This window comes from Callithrix jacchus, chromosome 22, assembly GCF_049354715.1.
Source record: "Callithrix jacchus isolate 240 chromosome 22, calJac240_pri, whole genome shotgun sequence".
NCBI lineage: Eukaryota > Metazoa > Chordata > Mammalia > Primates > Cebidae > Callithrix > Callithrix jacchus.
Genome location: NC_133523.1, coordinates 13,968,138 through 13,989,686, shown reverse-complemented (window position 1 = coordinate 13,989,686; position 21,549 = coordinate 13,968,138). Strand labels below are relative to the sequence as shown.

Below are 21,549 nucleotides of genomic sequence, written 5' to 3'. Positions count from 1 at the left end.
TTGGAGACAGAGTCTTCCTCTGTCGACCAGGCTGGGGTGCACTGGTGAGATCTTGGCTCACTGCAACCTCTGCCTCCTGGGTTCAAGCAGTTCTCCTGCCTCAGCCTCCTGAGTAGCTGGGACTACAGGCGCATGCTGCCATGCCCCACTAATTTTTTTGTATTTTAGTAGAAACGGGGTTTCACTGTGTTCCCCAGGCTGGTCTTGAACTCCTGAGCTCAGGCAGTGCACCTGCCTTGGCCTCCCAAAATTCTGGGATTACAGACATGAGCCATGTCCGGCCTACCGAAAAGTTTTGATCCTGTCCATGTCAAGGTTTTGTTTTGTTTTGGTTTTGCTGCATGCTTTTCACAGGAACACTGTACATTCACGAATCCATCCACCCAGATTTAACCATCAGCAACATGACATAACCCACATGTAACAATGAAACCTTTCACTGTACCTGAGCCACTTGTCCCTCCAGCTGCTGGCAACTTTTGCAGGGAAAAGTTGGTGCAGCATTTTCAGTGCTCCTAGTTTAATTAGCCTGGTGATGAGTTTCTAAAGCAGAGAGACTGGAATTCTGGTTGGTGGGATTGTGGCCTGCCCAGTTTCCTGATCCTCCTGGCTTCAAGGTCCTTGTGTGCCTGTGTCCCCTCCAGTGGGGGACAGAGAGCATGAGTGTGGCTTACACTCTCCCTTAGCAGGAAGGCTGGTATATCTCTGCCTTGGCTTGCCTGATTCAAGGCAAGCTGCAGGGTCTGTGGTACTGCACAGTCAGAGGTAATGGGGCCCCACCACTTGGCTGGTCCAAGGGGTTGGGGGCAGGGTGTGTACACGCTGCATGAAGGAGAGTTAAGGCTTCTAAGAGCTGCCTCCGCCCACGGCCACTGGCCCGGCTCCAGGCAGCGCAGTCTGGCTGATGACATGAGTGCTGTTCTCACCAGCTGCCTGAGCCGGTCAGATGGAAAAGTAATCCTGTTTGTGCTTCCCCACTGACACAGATTGCACAATTAAACAGGGCTGCCGTCATGAATTTGAAGTAGCCGCCGCTCTAGTGCCTAGGAGGGGAATAGACCTTCTGATATTGATGTTGTGTAACCAGCATTTCAGCAAAGAAGTTTCTAGGACAAGATAAGATGTAAGATGTAAATTGCTGTAAATGAATAGTATTGAGAAATTACCAGGTTTTTACCAGTCAGGGTCTCTCATCCCCTTGTTTTTGTCCCTGGGCACAATCTAGCATTCTCCACAAATACTTGTTTATACAAGAGCCTTGGAGCAGTAGAGAGGTGACCTCCTCTACCTGAAGGTTATGTGCGACTGTGACCTTGTGATTTCATAAGGGACTGTAGTCAGTTGGCATTGGCTAGCACTCTGTATGGAATAAAACAAATTTAAGCCATGTCCCTGCAGGCATCTTATTGCTTGGGAAGCATAAATGATAACTTGGTGTCCCTTCTCCTTGCTCCCATACCTCATAGCTTCAGGAGAATGGTATGTTTTAGATTTCGCCTATGACATGGGGTATGTCTCATTGCAGGCAGATGGTCAGGTGCTGCAGGACGTGGTCTCAGCTCTGATTTGTTTATGAAGATGAAATTCTTTGGAAATATTACTACTGGAAGTCTGACTTAAGACCCAGCTTATGGGCCACATGGCACTCACTTCTGTGGGGAAGGCAGGCCACTGATGTGTACAGCAAAGTATGGTGCTACAGTCCAAGCCAAAGACCAGTGTAGGGTGATGAGCCTCTGCCCCTTGTAGGTGTTGCCACTGTGCTTGGTGAGTGGAGGCAGCTGCTGAGCAGAAGACTTGAAGCACATGCTGCTCCAAGTGATGTGCAGCCAACCAGGCCACCATCCACTCTGCTTCTGTCACCATGCGGATGATGATGAAGATGATGAAGTCACAGCCTGCGCTTTAGGGTTGCTGTGTGGATAACGAAGCCAGTATAGATGAAGTGCCAGATAACAACATCAGCCTAGGAAGTGACAGGTACCTACTGTGGAGCTCAGCTAGGCCCTAGTGCATGTTTGTGTGAGGATGGCTTGTGTAAATCTGTGCTAAGTGTGATCACCATATTTTACGGGAGAATTAAGAAAGCCTGTTAACCAGCCATCATCTTGGCGACTGTTCCTGCCTTCCCTGGCATCTCTCTGCCTGTGTGCTCTGTCACTTTAGTAGACGGGTGAGTCTGAACAGACCAGGCAGAATGGAGGTAGGATCACTGGGTTTCAGGAGGCCCACTGGGAGGCCAGGACTTCAGAACCACAAATGCAAAATATAGCTGGTCCCAACCCACTTGGTTTTCTCAGTGACTTATGATGGTTGGAACTGGGAACTGAATCTCTAGCAATCAGCAGATTCTGGGCACTTGTTTGTGGTCTTTCTCTTTTCCTCTCTGGCTTGCCTTCAGAGGCCCAGAACTAAGCCTGCCCTGCATGTCTGTATCTATCTCTATCCTGCTTTCTAATCTCCTTTCCTGGTCTGGGAAAAGGTTACTTTAGGCTAGGCTTCTTTGTGATGAGTGGGCTCAGAACAAAGCCTATCTGGAGACCCTGAAAACCCTGTCAAAGGATAGGAGCTAATTGGGGTAGGCGATAAAGAGAACTGTGACTTGTTGGAGGATGCCAATGAAGAGGGTTGCTGCCATCCACTTTGCAAGTAGAAACTTCATCATTGCAGAAAGCGTTCAAACTTTCTGAACTTGTTTTGGATTTTTCGTTTTCTGCATCTTTAGATTTCTAATTTGTCTGGACTATTGACCAGATTTTAACATCCAAGGAAACCATTTTTTTTTCTGTTCAAAGTTACGAAACATTGCAGTTGTATTCTCTGTTAAGTACTATCCCTAAAATTTTCCCAAAATTCACTTAAATAGTATGATTGCAAAGAACATCCTTATAAACAGGCATGCTTAATCAGAGGTCTACGAATTTAGAGGGAAAATCTACATTTTTACTTATATTAACCTGGAGGTTCTCAAACTTTCTTGGCTTACAACATCTTTAAACATCTCAGTTTTTTTTTTCTATGATACTCATAGGCCAAAGGAAATAGCCAACAGTTTTGTTTATTAGGTGGTTAAGCACAAGCAACAGAATAAGTACCAATGTCTCAACTGTGTAGCTGTCTGAAAAAACATAAGAATATATTATCCTTACATAACCAATAGTTACTTTTGTTTTGGCAGAGTCTCACTCTGTTGTCCAGGCTGGTGTGCAGTGGCGCAGTCTCGGCTCACTGCAACCTCTGCTTCCTGGGTTCAAGTGATTCTCATGCCTCAGCCTCTGGAATAGCTGGGATTACAGGCGTGTACCACCATTCCTGGCTTTTTGTATTTTTAGTAGAGGCGGGGTTTCACCAGATTGGCCAGGCTGGTCTCGAACTCCTGACCTTGAGTGATCCACCTGCCTCAGCCTCCCAAAGTGCTGGAATTACAGGTGTGACCCACTGTGCCCAGCCCATAGTTACTTTCTAATAGGATGTGTCTGCCTGTTGGACACCACCGAAATCCTCAAACCTCAACCAGGTTGCATGTCCCTAGCTGTGTTTCCTGTTAATGTTGATTTTTATATATTTTTATATGACTTTTGCTTTTTTTGTTTGTTTTTTTTTGAGGTGGAGTCTCACTCTGTCACCTAGGCTGGAGTATGGTGGCGCCATGTTGGCTCACTGCAAACTGCCTCTTGGGTTCAAGTAGTTATCCTGCCTCAGCCTCCCAAGTAGCTGGGACCACAGATGCAAACCACCATGCCTGGGTTTGTTTTTTGTATTTTTAGTAGAGACAGGGTTGCGCTATGTTGGCCAGGCTGGTCTCAGATTCCTGACCTCAGGTGGTCCACCTGCCCTGGCCTCCCAAAGTGCTGAGATTACAGGCATGAGCCACTGCACCCAGGCGATCTTTGTTTTTTATTATAGCGACTGCTGATCACAAAGTGTTGTAGGCTATGACATTGTTGAAAGGAATATAATGCAATCTGATGTTGAAATGATCAATTGCCTTGTGCTTATACTTCCTGCAGTGCCATCTGAGTTTACCATGACATCCCCATGGCACCTGGGTACTCAGTTTGGGAACCATGGTCTTGTCTCACCTCGGTTCATCCTTTTCTTCTACACTGAGAACATGATATCTATCTATTGGAGGTAGATACAAAAAATAGGACATCCAGTTCAAACATGTAGCCTTCTTTGGATTGGAAACAATAAGCAAAATTTTTTTCCTTTCCCTTGACCTTCAGGTAGCTCTTAACATGGTGAATGGTGGTCCCTGCTTTTAATGGCTACAAGTCAGTATGAAAATGGAGAGGGAGCAGCATTTTTTAATCTTTTCAATGGAAAACTTTGAAAATGTTGTCTCCTGTTAACTGTGCCAGGCATGCCTTCTCTTGCCACTGCCTGCCTTTCCCCCACCACAGAAGTGAACACACTCTTCCTCCCCTCCGGTCTCATTCTCTGTCCCTTCTTCAGAGATGCTGCCCTGTCCCTCTAGGTCAGTGCAAATCCCTCTCCCCGTCCATGGCCAGAGCAGCCCTGCCCTTCTCCTCCACAGTATTCACCCCTAAGTGTTCCCTAATCACTTGGGAAAATGCCACCTCAGCCGCTGAGTCCCAGGGCAAGGCATGTTAGGACCTGTTGCCCGAGCAAGTGACAGTCTGGTGGTCTCCACATTATCCATGTTGAGAGCATGAACTGTTTTTCTTTTCCAGAGCTTTGAGATCGAGCTGGAAGCCCCAGGATGACAATCTGGGTGTGGTTGCTGAGGGTACACCTCCTGTGTGCTGGGTGGGAGGACAAAAGTGAAATAAAGATGAGCCTGCCTTCAGGTTCCCAGGGGTGCCTACTGTGGGGCTGACCATGGAACTCAGTAAATGGAGATTAGGGAAACACCAGATGCTGTGGGAGAGAGAGAGAGAGACAGAGACAGAGACTGAGAGAGAGACTGTGAGCCTAGGTCTGTGTCCATCCATCTGTCTTGTCTGGCAGCAGGGGTAGCAGATCAAAGGCTGAAGGTGATGGTGGCCGACTTGTTGTTGGAGCATAGATGCTAATGGCCTGGGGCAGTGTGGGGTGGGCGCAACCACTTGGGAAGAATTCAGCCAAGGAGGCTGACCTCATCAAATTTGGGTCTTGGAAAAGTCATCTGGCTCTCACATAGAATGTCTCAGTGTACTTCTCTTTCTTGCCCCATAACAGCCTAGAAGTGATTGGTTTTCCTCATGTTTCTTGTCACTGCAGTAAGAATGGGCTCTTGAAGTTTCCCAAAGGTTGGTCTTTCCTGTAGTCATGGCAAGGCTGCGGGCATAGCAGTAGATCAGTGTGGCCCCTTGAGGTGCATTTGCTGCACAGGCCCAGAGTGAGTGCAGAACAGGAGTCCGCCGGCATCTTTTGGTGACCCCTCTTGTGGGGCCATGAATATGTGTCTCTCTTTCTTCCTTTCCCTCCCTCCCTCCCGAGCCCTCTTTCTCTCTCTTTTCTGTCTTTATGTCTGTCTTTCCTGTCTTTTTTTTTTTTTTTTTTTTAAACATAGTTTCACTCTTGTTACCCAGGCTGGCATGCAGTGGTGCAATCTCTGCCTCCTGGGTTCAAGCAGTTCTACTGCCTTGGCCTCCTGAGTAGCTAGGGTTACAGGCACCTGCCACCATGCCTGGCTCATTTTTTGTATTTTTAGTAGAAAGGGGGTTTCACCATGTTGGCCAGGCTGGTCTGAAACTCCTGACCTCAGGTGATCCACCCTTGTTGGCCTCCTGAAGTACTGGGATTACAGGCGTCAGCTACTGAGCCCAGCCAGATGTCACTTTCACTGGCTATCTTCAGAGCTTCCTTAAAGAAACTTTGGGGTACGTTTAGTTCCCAGGTTTGTATCATGTGTTGAACTTGTCATACCTTAACATTCAAACAGACAACCTCTAGCAGTTTCTTTCCTCAGGGGCGTGCCCTTGGTCATTATGAGTGTGTGTTAAGGATGGTGGTCACTGTATTGTGACTATGTTGGGCACTTCTTGTGTATGTGTGTACGTGTGCAGCTCACTAGTGAGGACTTGCTTAGTTCAAAGGCCAACTTAAACTGCCCAGGAATCAGATGCAACGTTTTGGGCCACCCTGTCTGCTTAGACCTGGTCTTTCCACTCCTGGATCAGCTACTTCTCTCTGCCTTGGTTTCCCTATCTGTAAAGTGGTGATGAGGCCAGAAGCAATGTTGGCATTGTTGAGGATTTAACTGTTGTGCATCTCTTGTGAGCTGGCTGGCTAGGGAAGGGTGTTTTGGCTTTTGTAGTTACTTAAAACACCAAATGAAGCAAGGTTCAAGAGTCAGGTTTTCTGTAGAAAATTGTTTTTTCCTCAATCCAGCTTCTGGCCGGGCGTGGTAGCTTATGCCTGTAATCCCAGCCCTTTGAGAGGCTGAGGCGGGGAGACCACCTGAAGGTTGGGAGTTCGAGACCAGCCTGACCAACATGGTGATACCCATCTCTACTGAAAATACAAAAATTAGCCAGGCATGGTGGCACACACCTGATCCCAGCTACTGGGGAGGCTGAGGTGGGAGAATCACTTGACCCCCGGAAGGCAGAGGTTGCAGTGAGCCAGGATTGCACAACTGCACTCCAGCCTGGGTGGCAGACCCTCTTTCTCAAAAAGGAAAATAAAATAAAATAAGAAAATTCAGCTTTCTTGGCTCAAGGTCCTGTTTGGGCCTGATGAGAAGGTGAAGAAGAGTGGTCACTGGCCCAGAGCACACACGAGTCCTTCATCCCTTGGCTTTGCTGCAAGTCTTTTTGGAAAGAGAAAAGCATGGCACAACCCAGAAGTTCTAGAAGTGTTTCTTTGGCCTCATCTTGTCTCAGGGACAGTGCTTGGAGATTTTCAGAATGTCATTGCTTAATGAAAAACTTACGGGGGCTGCTTCCTTTCGGGAAAATTTGGCTTTGCCCCCTGGTAACCTGTGTCCTTGTGGCTGGGCTGCCCTCGCCACTGCCTGCCATCAGTCAGCTGGCATGTGCTTGGAGCACAGCATCAGCTATATGTTTCTGGAGCTGCTTTCTAGGATAAATGTACTTGTAGAAACCAAACTACGTGGCATTCCTTGGCCTCACTCTGTGTACCCTCCATCCCAGGATCTAGGCTTCCCCTTTGCCTTTAGGCCTCCCCTCCCCTTGTGATGGAGTTCCATCACACTTGTCCCCTTTGGTCCCTTTGGACTTGCTGGTCGTGCTGCATGGAAGCCCTCTCCAGCTGACTCCACATGTGAGTGGGGTTGAAACCCCACTGATGTATTTCCTTGTCTGTGATGGCTGTCCTTCTACCAATACTTGTGTCCAGTCACTTGGTGTGTCCTATAATCTATGCCTGGACCAAAACTGGTACACTAGATCCAAGGTTCCCAGCGAGCTGGTATGTGGCTGGTGTCATTTATCCCTGTGTCTTCTCCTATCTCACTGGCTGCCTATCTCCACAGCCTAGTCTGTGGATTTGCTTTATGTACCAAATTCTCCATTTGGCACTTTTAAAATAGGATTATTTGCCAGAACTATATTTACAAAAAAGTTTGTGTAACCTTGGTTTAAATAAATTACAGAAAGTAATTCACTGTCAGCTAGGGTGCCTACTGTGTGCTAGGCATAAAGCTGCTTCTGAACCCACTAAAAGTTTGTTCCAGAATGGAATCCTCACTGAGCCCTGAGGTTTATTACTAGAGGTGCTTGATAGATGTAGTCAGCCCTTAGCTTTCAGAGTTTTTTTTTTACTACTGGAACTGGGTTTAAAAAGCCAACTATATGTATGTATTTACTGCCTGTAGAAAAGTGTCACAAAAAGGATGCACATGGCCATGAGCAAATGAATGAATCATCAGAATGGAAATTCACGTCACTGCAAGGGGTGGGTTGTGTTTCTGGAGGACAATTTGGCAATAAAAACATGTATACCCTTGACTTGTGGCTGTTCATCTTGGGATTTGTCCCACTGGAAAAACTGGACAGGTGTTCAGAATCACTCTTGCGAGGATGCTTGTGGCAGGGTTTGCAAAGTTGGGGTGGCCCTCAGTAGGGGTTCAGGTGAGGGAAGGGCATCGGAGGGGGTGGTCAGGCACTAACAGCAGGGGCCTGTGTTGCTACTGGAGGTGCACCTTATAGTTAGGAAAATGGTAGCACTAGTATGGATTCATTTTTATTTTATCTGCAGTAAACATGCAGATTCTTTCCTCAGCAAACCTGCATTATTTAAATTACCAAGAATATATTCTTAGTAAGTTTGTGGCTTTGTCCTGAGCACTTGGCAGTGGACTGGGTGGGTCATCCACGGGTGGGCAGGCCCGACTATCCTGCTTCTCCCTGCCTGGCCCGTCAAATGGAATTACTGACTTAGCTCAATGCTTTGTGAGTGACAAATGCAAACAATTTTAATGTAAATGTCATATTTGGGAGCCTGCAAATCATTTTTCTCCACACACAGGCAGCATCTCCTGAAAGCTCACAGGTGGGAAAAGGGATGTGCAGGTTTGTGAGATGTGGCTCTCCTTCCCCATGACCTCCATAGTTCCCATAGAAGGCTCTCACCACCTCACTTTGCCTCCTCTGTTGGTACGTGGTCTCCTCCCTGCTGGAGGGTAAGTCTTTGGGGAGAAAAGACATTGGAACCCTTGTAGACAAAGCATGAGGTGTCTGTCCTGCCCGGCCCCCCTCGCCAACCTGACCAGCTACTACCACCTCCAAGGGGAGTTCAGTCCTTGGAGCCTACAGCCAGAGGGACTTGTCGTTCCAAGCGGTGCTCATCTGCTAACTGGTCTCTCTTGGGGACTCTTCTCTTCCTTTATAGAGTGCCTGGTGAAGAATGTGATGGGATCACTAGCATGTCTGCAGAGAGCGGCCCTGGGACGAGATTGAGAAATCTGCCAGTAATGGGGGATGGACTAGAAACTTCCCAAATGTCTACAACGCAGGCCCAGGCCCAACCCCAGCCAGCCAATGCAGCCAGCACCAACCCCCCGCCCCCAGAGACCTCCAACCCTAACAAGCCCAAGAGGCAGACCAACCAGCTGCAATACCTGCTCAGAGTGGTGCTCAAGACACTATGGAAACACCAGTTTGCGTGGCCTTTCCAGCAGCCTGTGGATGCCGTCAAGCTGAACCTCCCTGTGAGTAGCATGGGTAGGGCCCGGGGCTGCCGTCTGCTGTCCTCAAGGTCTCCTCTCTCCTGCATGTCTTCTGATCAGGACAGACTCTGGGGCAGGGTAGGAGATGCATTTGGATTCATGGTGTGAGCTGCAGGGCCCTTGAGTGAGTGGTTTCAGCAGTTCTGATCAGGTGAAATTGGGGAGAAAGAACGAGCTAATTGGTTTAGCAATAGCTGGTTTCTTAGATTTTGGAGTCCTGGGGAAAACTATGTAGAGGTTGAAGCAGTGGGAGTAAAGGAGGCCCACAGATCTACTTCCACTTCCATGGTGAGTTGAAGTCAGAGCACTTGGCCATCCTGGCCCCTTCCCAAGTGTGGACATAGTTGATTAAGGTTAAGTAGACGTAGTTGATCAAACTGTGTTAGAGGGGGATTGGCTTGCTCTGGTAGCAGTCACCTGGCATCATCATCACTGTCACCCAGAGCACACGGCGGGGAAAGGTAGTGGATTACATCAAAGGGAGCAAGTATGTGGAGATGGCCCCGGCTGGAGAATGGTGGCTATGGCTGCAGCTGCACAAGGGTGTTTCTCTTCCTCCCTGTGGCTGCAGCACACTTGCTCTTGTGCTTTTGTAAGCCCACCCCTCTTTTCTTTCCCTGGAGAGTTCCATTTTCCCATATCCCTAGCAAACTGTTCTGCAAGCACAACTTGTTTCTCCAACTGAACCTCAGGGAGCAGATGGAATAAATGCTTTCATTTTTTAAATTTTCTTTAAAGCACCAAGGACTAATTGTTTTGTTGTTGTTGTTGTTGTTTGAAACGGAGTTTTGCTCTTGTTACCCAGGCTGGAGTGCAATGGCGCGATCTTGGCTCATCGCAACCTCCGCCTCCTGGGTTCAGGCAATTCTCCTCCCTTAGCCTCCTGAGTAGCTGGGACTGCAGGCACGTGCCACCATGCCCAGCTAATTTTTTGTATTTTTAGTAGAGACGGGGTTTCACCATGTTGACCAGGATGGTTTCGATCTCTTGACCTCGTGATCCACCTGCCTCGGCCTCCCAAAGTGCTGGGATTACAGGCGTGAGCCACCGCGCCCGGCCAGGACTGATTGTTTTTAAATCAGTCCTGGTACTCTGCCAAGTCCCATGCACCCCCTGGTGAGTGCATTAAGTGGTTGCAGCCACTGACCCAGGCTGGTGTGTGCACACTAGAGCTACTTGTGTGTAGGAGTAGCTCTACCATAGCCACTGCCCTGTCCAGACTCACAAGTTTAAAGCCATTGTGTTTGTAAGAACTCCTGATGTTACTGGTTCACTAAGTACCTGTCATGCACTCGGGAAAATAATCAGAAGAGGGCACTGCAGGTCTAGGTCTTGAATTGGCTCAGGCAAAGTACGGAGGCAAAAGAGGGGCCACAGTCGTCATTGACTGAGATAAGGAGTGGAGGCAATCAGCTGTGATGGCCTGCGGGAGGGAGACTGTTGAGGGGGCTCACTGCACCAATCTCTAGCTGGGCTGGACAGGGTCCATAGTTGAGAGTGACATTCTCATAGCACAGAACCAGGAGAGAAGGAGCTGGGGGCTGGAGTGGAACCCAGAGCTCTCTGAGGCCCTCGGGGGTTGCTGGGAAAGCAGAAGGCCTACAGAAGAGAGCGTTTCCCCAGATGCCCATATCAGAAGCTACAGGGAGGTTAAAGAGATGAGGATTTCGACCTGACCGTCCTGTTGACCTTTAGGAGGGCATTGGTGACCTTAGGAAGATGTGACACAGAAGTAGAAACCAGCTTTGCGACGGTGTGAATGAGAAGGTGAGGATGTGAAGCCATCATTTTAAGAAGCTTGGCTTTGAAGGGAAATGTATCAGTGCCAGAATAGCAGAGAGGTCCGCTTGTTACAAGAAAATGCAGGGAGGGCTGAGAAGGTGAAGGCAGGAGAAGGGAGAGCTGAGAGACTTGAGATTGCTCAGAAGGCACCAGCATCCCAGGTGAGGTTGAGGGAACAGTGCCGACCAGCGGGACAGATGGGTATGGGTATTTGGTTAGGCCATGGGGTTTCGGAGTTCAGGATTATTCTCTGAAGTGCAGGCTGGAGAGTGGGCCGGACATTCTTGCTCTGGGCAGAGTATGAATCTACCTGTCCCTATGACTGTTGGTGTTGCCCTCATTAGCTCTGATATAGGAAGAAGGGGTCAATCCATGGTGGCCCTGATTTAATGTCTTCAGAGATGGTAGAGTAAGGAGCTGAGGAGGGAGCTTGGTGGGCAAGAGTGGTCTCTGGGTGTTTGGAGGGGGCTGAGCTAAACGGTGTCCTTGGTCAGGAGCATTGTCATGCTAAAGCTGTTTTCTGGGAATTCCTGGAGATGTTAATAAGGCCACCCCAAAAAGTATTTCTTGTCTGTTTTCTGATGCCTTCCAAGTCTTCACCCACATTTTGAACTCCTGTCATGCCCCTAAACCTACCATCCAGGCTGGCACTTCCACTTCCCCTATCTTTGTCTCTGCCTTCACCACACTTCCTCCCCACTGTCCTGTTTGCCCTTGAGCCACATGACACACTGTGGGCAATTCAGTGGCCTTTGGTCATAGAGTAAAATCTGTTTACCCTGGGTTAGATCTATTTGGACTTGGTAAAGGAAGTCAGAGCAAAGAAAGTGGCACTGATAGTCTGCTTCCAGTCTCCCCTCCTGACCACTTGCCTAAGGTACCAGGCTGTGCACTTGTAGCCTTCACCCCCAGGGCAGTGCCATGACTGTGGCAAACCCTTACATGTAAGCAGGTGGCCCTATCCCATTCTCGTAGATGTCACAACATCTCAAAAACCCCACACGCATACCCTGTGCAGCCCTTTCTGATACTGTCCACTACCATTCCTGAGCAGGGCCTTGGGAATTGACATCTAGCAGCATTCCTGCTCTCTCCTCCCTGCAACAGCCTCTCCACCTGCAGCTTGCCCCTCTAACAGTGGGAGTCCACTTGGATTTGGTTCTGTTATGCCACTCAAGCTTAACTACGGGAGCACCTGTCTTCACTCGGTGTGATAGTTCTCAGTGGGTCAGGCCAACAGCCTGAGCTGGTCTTGTCATTGGGGGCTTGCTGCCTGTATGCAGCCCCCCTGCCTGGCCCTCTGTGATCCTCATACCTGGAAACCCAGGCATGGCTTGCTCTGTCCCTACATTCCTTCTGTGGTTGTTATTAAAAATGAATTTGGTTTTAAAATAGGTTTAGATTTAGAGTAAAAGTTGTGAAGATAATGCAGTTTGATTTCAGGCACTTTAAGACATTTACATCTATTATCTGTCTACTTCTGTTTGGCACTTAGAGAGTAAGATCTGAAGGCTTGAGGGTTGAGATGGTGGATTTTTTTTTTAACTGAGGATTGTGAAGGTTGTCCAGATTTGTCATTTGGCAGTTAACCTGGTCGTTCAACTGTATATGGATACTAACAAATCCTTAGTGGTAGACTGTGTGCAAGTGAAGGAAACATAAGTCCAGTGAACTTAGACTAAGGGTGGAAGCTTATGCTCTACAGCTTTTCATGGTGACAAGAAGGCATGAGTGCTGTGGTCAAGAGTGGGCTCCATCGTTGGCGCTGCAGGGATTTGCATTTTATGGACAGTTAGAATTTCAAATGGTGGGGACAAGTAGGACCTGCTGTGGTTGTTTTACTGGGTGAGAATTGCTTTTAAAAGGCTGCCTGGTTTCCTCCTTATTTATTAAAAATGAAAGAATATTTTAAAAAGAAAAGAAAAAATGTGCATTTCAATAAAGCCAACCTGTTCCAACACAGGGCAGTTGGAAACTTGTACCTTTTCCCTCTGAATTACTCCCCAGCATTCAGGAACCCTTCCCTGCTCCACTTTATTTTGGTGTTCCCCCTTGAGATCACTTGCTAATGCCATTAGGAACTATGGATCCCATGGATTTACCTGTGGAGCAGCCCGGGGTGAGGTCCCCAGGCCAGTCTGGCCAGCTCAGCATTTGTGTTGCCTGGCTCCTTAGGTGACACTGGACTTCTCTTCTTTGCTCTCCAGGATTACTATAAGATCATTAAAACACCTATGGATATGGGAACAATAAAGAAGCGCTTGGAAAACAACTACTATTGGAATGCTCAGGAATGTATCCAGGACTTCAACACTATGTTTACAAATTGTTACATATACAACAAGGTGAGATATGGGGTGGGTGTCCAGCTGCCCTGGGGAGAGAAGAGGGGAGGCCGCGGCAGTGGGCGTGTCAGGAGCCCGTGGGCAGGGGTGCTGGGTGTGGCTGGGCTTCGAGTTTGGCAAGAGGAGACCCTTGGAGGTAGAGGTAATGAGACCTGTGGTGGTGCCTGTGGCTGGGTGTGGGATTTTTTGCTGGGAGGAGGGTGCTGGCCATGTTGAACTTACAAGCCGTCCTTGCTAGCCTGAAGCATGTGCTTCTGGTGCCCTTGGGATTTTGGTTCCTAAGCATGTCTAGTAGAGAAGGTGTGAGGAGAACAGTGGCGACTCACGACAAAGTCTATTTGGGTGATGTAAATTGTTAGGAAAGAGCCTGCTAAAATGTAGTTGTGCAGAGGTGTGCCCAACAGAGACCTCCACGTGAGAGAGGGTGTGATGGGGCCGGCGCAGAGCTCAGCTGCTCTGTGGGTGTTGGTCTGCTGGAACTGTGGACATGACTGTCGATAACTCTTGGCCATAGATCAAGTGTCCCCCCCGATCCTACATGTAGACCTGAAGGTCACTTCCTAACCCCGTAGCCAAACCTTTCGGCTCGGCTGTGCCATGAAGCCAGATCATTTGTTTACAGTTCAGACCACAGATGTGATTAAAATCAACCCTTTCAAATAGAACGACTCTGGAGGGAGACACTATACAGAACTCAGCTTTTGACCTCTGCTGGTGTAGTGGGTAAAAATGCCCAGAAGAGATGGGTAGGTGAGTTTCTTGAAGTTTACTGTGTTTTTTAAAGTCTCAGCTCTCACCACTTAGGTTTGAGCAAAATGTGCAGACCAGGCTCTCAGTTTAGAACTGAGTGGGAACAGCATGTTATAGATGAGGTGACAGAGTGGGACCCCTAAACTAACGTGAGATGTGCGGTGCCCAGAGTCTTGGTGAGCTGCCATGGGGGTACATTGGGGAGCATTGTTGGGGCCCTGCTAATGTATCATGGCAAGAAATCCTGTGTCATTCAAGTATTTCTGGTGAAACTGAATTGTGTCAAAGGAGGGCCCCTTTCAGTGATCGGCTGAGCTTGGCAGATGCTTAAGGCATTAGGATGGCTTCTCAGACAGGTCAGAGCTTAAAACATGAGGGAGGTGTAGGTAGACAAGTGTAGGCTCAGCACACCTGTGGGAACACAAGCCTCTGTGATACCTGGTAGTGTAGCCATTGTGGCTCCTTTGGGTGCAGATCGGGGAAGGACCTGGAATACGACGCTTCATGCTTTGGGGCAGGGGGCGGCATGGGGTGCCCTGTCTGTGGAGGTGGGGAGGGGAGGGCCCTCTGACTCTGCCCATGTGTCTCCTTATCCAGCCTGGAGATGACATAGTCTTAATGGCAGAAGCTCTGGAGAAGCTCTTCTTGCAAAAAATAAACGAACTACCCACAGAAGAAACTGAGATCATGATAGTACAGGCAAAAGGAAGAGGACGTGGGAGGAAAGAAGCAGGTAGAGTACTGAAATAGCAAGTAAATTGGCTTTCTTCCTGACCTTTGTCCCTTTTCCAAGTTCGGTGGGGAGCTGGGAGTGGGAGGAAGATGGTGACATTACATACTACAGGCCCTGTTGGTGTTTGGACATAGTGGGATTGGATGCTGGATTCAATCCAGCTGGTTCAGTGCTGGATCCCACAGGGTCATGTGGGCCTGTGGCCTTTTGTAAGCATAAATAATTGGGCCCTGCCTTTTTTGAGGGTAGGTGATGGACTTAACGATAAAAAGAAATTGTAACTTGTCCAAACACTTTGATGTTGTTTGAATGCTTCACCCTGCCAGGGTTGTGGATGATTTTTGCTTTTCCATTTTAAGGACATTAACATGACCAGAAATCATTTTAAGTAACATCTCAGTTTTAAACCTTGAGGTTTGTCATTGGAATTACCTTGATGCACTGGTATCAGAGCCATCCCTGCTTCTGATGCTCAGTTGTCTGAAATGAAAGCCCTCCTTGTCCATCTCTGCTTGTCACTACCCCTCAACTGACACAGGTTTCCAGGGGCCAGCTGGCAGAGCTACCCACTAGGAAATGATTCTGTCTAGGAAACTCTCCAGCAGCTGCTGTCTACATCTTGTCCTTTGCAGTTCCATGCTGCAGAAGGGTGACATTTGCAAGGTGTTCCCTGAGTGTGAGTTGTTTGCTTCTCTGAGCAGCAGCCTTTCACCTGGTCTCCCACTCTGTTTTGAAGTGATGGCAGAAAGGGGGTTGCTATGTCCCCTGCTGCACCCAAGGGTACCCAAGGAGAACTAGTCTCACTTGTCACCCTGTGGCTGTTATACATATCAGGTCACATCCCTGATCCTCATGAAAGTCACATCCCTTATCCTTACATGAGGATATTGGTCCTTGCTCCCTGGGACCAGGGGTTTGGGCTGAATGCTGGCCAGACATGGTGGCACCTCCTGTTCCAGTCTGGGAGAAGCCCAGGAGTTGTGCCTGGGGGAGGAGAATTGGGAAACTCAGCAGAATCTCACCCTTGCTCCTTGAGATGCACCTGGAACATGGGTGCTGCTTTAGCCTGCACATGTAGGCGCTGGGTGTCTTTCTCTGTTTTCTTGGTAGCCAACATGCACACGAAGGATGTGGTGACCCCAGGTCATGCTCCTAGACACTGGCTCCCTGGTCCGCCCACTCTTAGTGCTCTGGCCATAACCCCTCATTTTTTGGAGCTGGTTGGGTGGGCCATGTGACCATTGTGTGTTTGGAGTCCCTGCACAGCTGCTAGGAGGCAGCGCCTGAGCCAGTCATGAAGGTCAACAGTCCAGCTGTCCCTTGTGGCTCCGGGAGGTAGGGGCCTGCCAGTTTGCAGAAACCTTGGCCAGGGTGGCTACTGCCGGCTCCCTGCCAGAAGCTCTTACTCAGAAAGCAGCGCTTCTGGGAACAAGGGCAGCTGTGCCTGGAAGCTTGGAGAAGCGTTTTCCCGCTCTCTGTCCACAGTCAGTGTATGTTTCCTGCTCCTTGAGCCCAGGCCTCCAGGCTTCATGAAGGGGTCTTTGTGCCTGAGTTGGGAGTTGCAGCCCTGACGCCTTAGTAAATGGAAGTGCAGTTTTCCACTATTCTCAGAGCCCCAGGGACAGGTGGACGGGTTTGGCAAAGTGGAGTCTGGGATGTTCGTCTCTCAGGCAAATAAACGAAACACAGAGATGTGCATTCACTGTGTGTGGTGTATATCCCTACAAAGTCAGCATGTGGATGTTAGCATGGCCTCTAACTCCCTGTCTTACTATGATTCGTAGGGACAGCAAAACCTGGCGTTTCCACAATACCAAACACAACTCAAGCATCAACTCCTCCGCAGACCCAGACCCCTCAGCCGAATCCTCCTCCTGTACAGGCCACACCTCACCCCTTCCCTGCTGTCACCCCAGACCTCATCGTCCAGACCCCTGTCATGACGGTGGTGCCTCCCCAGCCACTGCAGACGCCCCCGCCGGTGCCCCCTCAGCCACAACCCCCACCTGCTCCAGCTCCCCAGCCTGTACAGAGCCACCCACCCATCATCGCGGCTACCCCGCAGCCTGTAAAGGTGAGTGTCCTGGGCTTCGGAGGGCTTCTGTCACCAGGGAGGAGAGTGGCCCCTGTCCTTGCCTATGCTTTGCACAGAGCCTGTCCTGGGTCCCAGGCACTGGAGGGTGTTTCTGGGGAGATCTTGCTGTGTTGAAATTGCAGCCCAGAAGCAGATGCCTCGATGACTCAAAGATCCCATAATTGTGTCACACTTCCTAGCGGGCTCCTGTCCCTTGCCCCTCTCTCTTAATTTAGACTGCACATATTTGCAGATGTGCTATCTTAGTAATCTCTGAATCCTGCTTCCCCTAGGCAGCTGGGGAGATGCCCTGGTGTTAGGTAGGAAGCAGCCTCCAGAGGTTCTTTGACTTCCAAGTGAGCACTCAGTTGTATGCTTTCTCCTGCCACAGGCAGGTCCTGTCCCAGCTGCAGAGCAGAGTGCTGGGACAGGGTCTGCCTGTCCTTGGCCCTTTGCCTATGCAGTTATCTTTGGGTCCATCCTATGTGAATGTTGGGCCGTTAGATGGGGCCTGGCTTTGGGGGTGACCCCAAGGGGCAGCTGTACCCACTGCCATTTCTGACTCTACCTGTTGGCCCCTTTGTTCTTGGTAGACAAAGAAGGGAGTGAAGAGGAAAGCAGACACCACCACCCCTACCACCATTGACCCCATTCACGAGCCACCCTCACTACCCCCGGAGCCTAAGACCACCAAACTGGGCCCGAGGCGGGAGAGCAGCCGTCCTGTGAAACCTCCAAAGAAGGATGTCCCCGACTCTCAGCAGCATCCAGCACCAGAGAAGAGCAGCAAGGTCTCAGAGCAGCTCAAGTGCTGCAGCGGCATCCTCAAGGAGATGTTTGCTAAGAAGCATGCCGCCTATGCCTGGCCCTTCTACAAGCCTGTGGACGTGGAGGCGCTGGGCTTGCACGACTACTGTGACATTATCAAGCACCCCATGGACATGAGCACAATCAAGGTGAGCTGGATGTGCCTTAGTGGGGTGGGACAAGGTGGGCAGGCCCTCCTTCCACATCAGTATCTCCCCAGACCTTCCAGTCCAAGAGGAGACCCAGGCCTGGGACTAGGGCTGCATGGGCTTTTCCCCAAAATCCAAAGAAACTCAGCGCCCCCTGCTGGGTGCTATGGGACACACTCCAAGACCTGGTGCTTGGCCATTGTGACTGTAGGCAGCTGTGCTGCCCCTTCTGTCTGAGGAAAAGCAAGACAAGCCCTCTGGCCTTGCACACACTGTAGATGCTTCATGAGAGTTTGGGGCTTGGTGGCCTCGCCAGGCTCTTTGTGATGGGGAGGGCCTTGCTGTCTCCACCGTGTGGGAGGCACGCTGTAAGAGCTAACATTGTCACCATAATGTTTTGAGGCCTTTTTGGTTTTATGACTTGTTACATGTTTCTTCTGGGAGTGGAGTTCCAAACATGGCGTAGGCAGAGCAGGGGACAGTGCTGTGTCTCTCTGACCAGCTCCCATACTGTGTCATCATGATGAGGTGGGCCCAGCCCTCTCCATCATTTCTTCCCCTCAATTCTGGCTCACGTTCTGCCTCTTGTGGGTTCTGAATCCACCTACCTTTGAGCCAGGTGGGTGAGTTGGGTTGCTGGCACGACCGGTCCCAGCCCTGAGGTTAGGAACTGTGGTGATGGCATGTCCCCCCACTACAGCCTGGACCAAACTTGAGAGCCACTGAGAAATCAACGTGCTCCTCTAGACAACCCTTTTGTCTGCTGCCAGCCACCTCTCCACTGTCACATGGCAGACATAGCTGACGGACCTGTCTTGTTTTCCAGTCTAAACTGGAGGCCCGTGAGTACCGTGATGCTCAGGAGTTTGGTGCTGACGTCCGATTGATGTTCTCCAACTGCTATAAATACAATCCTCCCGATCATGAGGTGGTGGCTATGGCCCGCAAGCTCCAGGTGAGGCTCGGGAGGACCCAGCCACCCTCAGCAGAGCGGGCTGAGGTGCTCTTGGGAGTAGACACCTCTTTGGGCCTCTGTCACTTTCCTTGGGATAATGCCATGTTGCTTTAGAAAAGTGCCTAAACTCAGCCTAGTGCATACCTTTTAATTTGGGGTTATTTGATTATAATTAAAGCAGAGTGGGTATTCCACTCTGCAAGCTTCCTCCCCACCCTCCACCAGCACTCAGTTGCTTTTGGCTGGAAGAATGGGTATGTGCTGTGCATGGCCCAGTGTCTTCTACATAACAGACCTGTCCAGGTGGGTTGGGCATGGGGGGTATTCTTTGCAAAGTAGGCACTGTCACAGTCATGAGCTGAGGACATCTGCACTGTGGATATCTCTTCACCAGAGCCTTAAGAGAGCCTTCTAGCTTCAGAGAAGTTGTTTCCACATGGCCACAATTCTCATGGGGATCCTGGGCCACTTCCTTCAAGTTGAGAGCCTGGGTGGTGCACACTGTGATGTGCACACGTGGGCAGGGTGGGGAGATTATAGCATAGATATATAGACTAACTCTACTAGTATTTTTTTAAAAACGAAAAATACCTAAGTTTAAACGGTGTTTTTTCTTGGTTAATACGGTTGGATTAAAGATTTTGGAGAATAACATCACGATTTAGTACTGTCATCATATTTTCTAATTTTTTTTTTCTGGGTTTTTTTTGTTTGTGTTTTTTTTTTTGAGATGGAGTTTCACTCTTGTTGCCGAGGCTGGAGTGCACTGGATTGATCTTGGCTCACTGCAACCTTCACCTCCTGGGTTTGAGCAATTTTTCCGCCTCAGCCTCCTGAGTAGCTGGGATTACAGGCATGCACCACCATATACGGCTAATTTTGTATTTTTAGTACAGACGGGATTTTACCATGTTGGTCAGGCTGGTCTCTAACTTCCGACCTCAGGTGATCTGCCCACCTTGGCCTCCCAAAGTGCTGAGATTACAGGCATGAGCCACTGTGCCTGGCTTTTTTTGGGGGGGCGGTGGGGGAGTCTTGCCCTGTTGCCCAAGCTGGAGTGCAGTGGTGCTGTCTTGGTTCGCTGCAACCTCCACCTCCTGGGTTAAGCAGGTCTCTGCCTCAGCCTCCTGAGTAGCTGGGACTACAGGCTTGCACCACCATGCCTGGCTAATTTAGCCTTTTTATTTTATTTCATTTTTTTTAAGAGATAGGGTTTTGCTGTGTTGCACGGGCTGGTCTGGAACCCCTGGGCTCAGGTGATCTATTTGCGTTAGACTCCCTTAGTGCTGGAATTACAGACAGACAGGCTATGGGCTGGGTCACCTGCCATCACGAGGTGCTGATGTGCTCATTGTAGGCCTCAGCGGGCTTCTGCACACCTGGCTGTCGCAGCCATCTGCTTCCCAGGCAGAAGTAAGGACTTGGAAAGCCTTTGAAGATCTGTGTCAGGCAGAGGTTACCAGAGCCCCACTGCCTGCTTGCCTCCCAGCTGCACCAGTTCCCCGCGTTGTCCCAGACTCTCCACCATAGCATCCCCTACCTACTCCCGCCAGACCTAAGGCACTATCTCTCCTGTTCACTGTGGATCAGGGGCGGCCTTTGGTTCAGAGGACATTGCTCAAACTCTTGAAGTAGGATAAACACTTCCCTTGTGAGGTTTGTTAGACTCTTTCTTACTAGTATGGACGTGGCTCTTGTTATTTAAATGCATGCTCAGGCTTGGAGCTTTTTATTTCTACTGTTTTTGTTTTTGTTTTTTGGAAACAGGTTCTCATTCTGCTTACTTCAGCCTCAACCTGCTGTGCTCAGTTGAGCCTCCCAGGTAGTTAGGATAGCATGTGCCCCCATGCCTGGCTAATTTTTGTATTTTTTTGGTAGAAATGGTGTCTCACTATGTTGTCCAGGCTGGTCTGAAACTCCTGGGCTTAGGTGATCCACCCACCTCTGCCTCCCAAACTATCAGGATTGCAGGCATTAGCCACGGTGCCTGGCCCATTCCTTAATTTTATTTTCTGTGACTTGGGGCTTGGGGAGTTGTTGCCCTCCCTTCGCTTTGGTGTTGTCTGTGTGCATTCTTCGCAAGCAGCATTGCCCCTTCATCATTCATGTTTGTATTTCCCATCCTCGAAGGAGTTCAGGCTTTTTAATTTCCGTGCAGTTTTTGTTCAGAGCCACCCAGTGGCGGTGTTGCCCTCAGATTTGTGCCTTCAGCTCCTCCATCGTGCTCTCTCTCCCTCTCCCACTCTCTTGAGAAGACAGGTGCATAGCTCTTGCCCACTCTGCTCACAGTGATACTCATGCCCTTCATCTACCTTCACAGGAACAGCTCATCGGAAACAAATTCTCTCTCAGTACCAAAGGTGACTTTTTTGAGCTACTTTACAAAGAGAAGGAGAAAGCACCCTCTGATACGTTTAGTTCTTCCTTCCTCATTTTTGTCCCTTTTTCCTTTTCCTCTCCTGACACCATGGAGCCACCTCCTTTCCACAATTTTCTCCAACAAAGATTTTGGGGTTTCAAGTGTTTTTTGCATTTTTCTCTTGGGAGGGGAATGAGCCTGCCTGAACGCGGAGTTTACCAACAGCAAGGCCACCAGGATGTCTGCCACACCAGAGACTCTGCAGTAGAAGAGTTTCTTCCTACATAACGGACTCCAGTTGCTGGACTGGAGTAGACGCAGGCCTTGCTCTCAAGAGGGTGGCGCCAGTTCAGGCTAGGAGTAGGGGGTGCTGTGGGTGGAATTCCTCTGCCCCAGCCTGCTTTGCCTGTCCTTGCAAGCGGCGCGGCACGGCACCTCTCTGTGCCGGCACTTGGT

The 21,549-nt window shown here is 49.6% G+C and overlaps 1 protein-coding gene across 11 annotated transcripts in view; it reads left to right on the top strand.

The window, feature by feature from the left end:
• Window positions 1-21,549, top strand: part of BRD4 (bromodomain containing 4) — a 96,158-nt gene that overhangs the window by 51,175 nt on the left and 23,434 nt on the right. For 5 of the 11 annotated variants that reach the window (XR_004738243.3, XR_008478724.2, XM_035285993.3 and 2 more), the window contains exons 1-6: window positions 8,825-9,121; window positions 13,129-13,266; window positions 14,614-14,749; window positions 16,534-16,823; window positions 17,417-17,779; window positions 18,606-18,734. Coding sequence is in view for 9 of the 11 variants with exons in the window: in XM_035285993.3 (XP_035141884.2) it covers window positions 8,837-9,121; window positions 13,129-13,266; window positions 14,614-14,749; window positions 16,534-16,823; window positions 17,417-17,779; window positions 18,606-18,734 (1,341 nt within the window). In the remaining 2 variants the exon portion in view is untranslated. Of the gene's footprint in view, window positions 1-8,439; window positions 8,594-8,802; window positions 9,122-13,128; window positions 13,267-13,888; window positions 14,017-14,613; window positions 14,750-16,533; window positions 16,824-17,416; window positions 17,780-18,605; window positions 18,735-21,549 lie in introns of those variants that run through there. The other 6 variants (XM_078358978.1, XM_035285995.3, XM_035285992.3 and 3 more) reach the window with 5 other exon arrangements.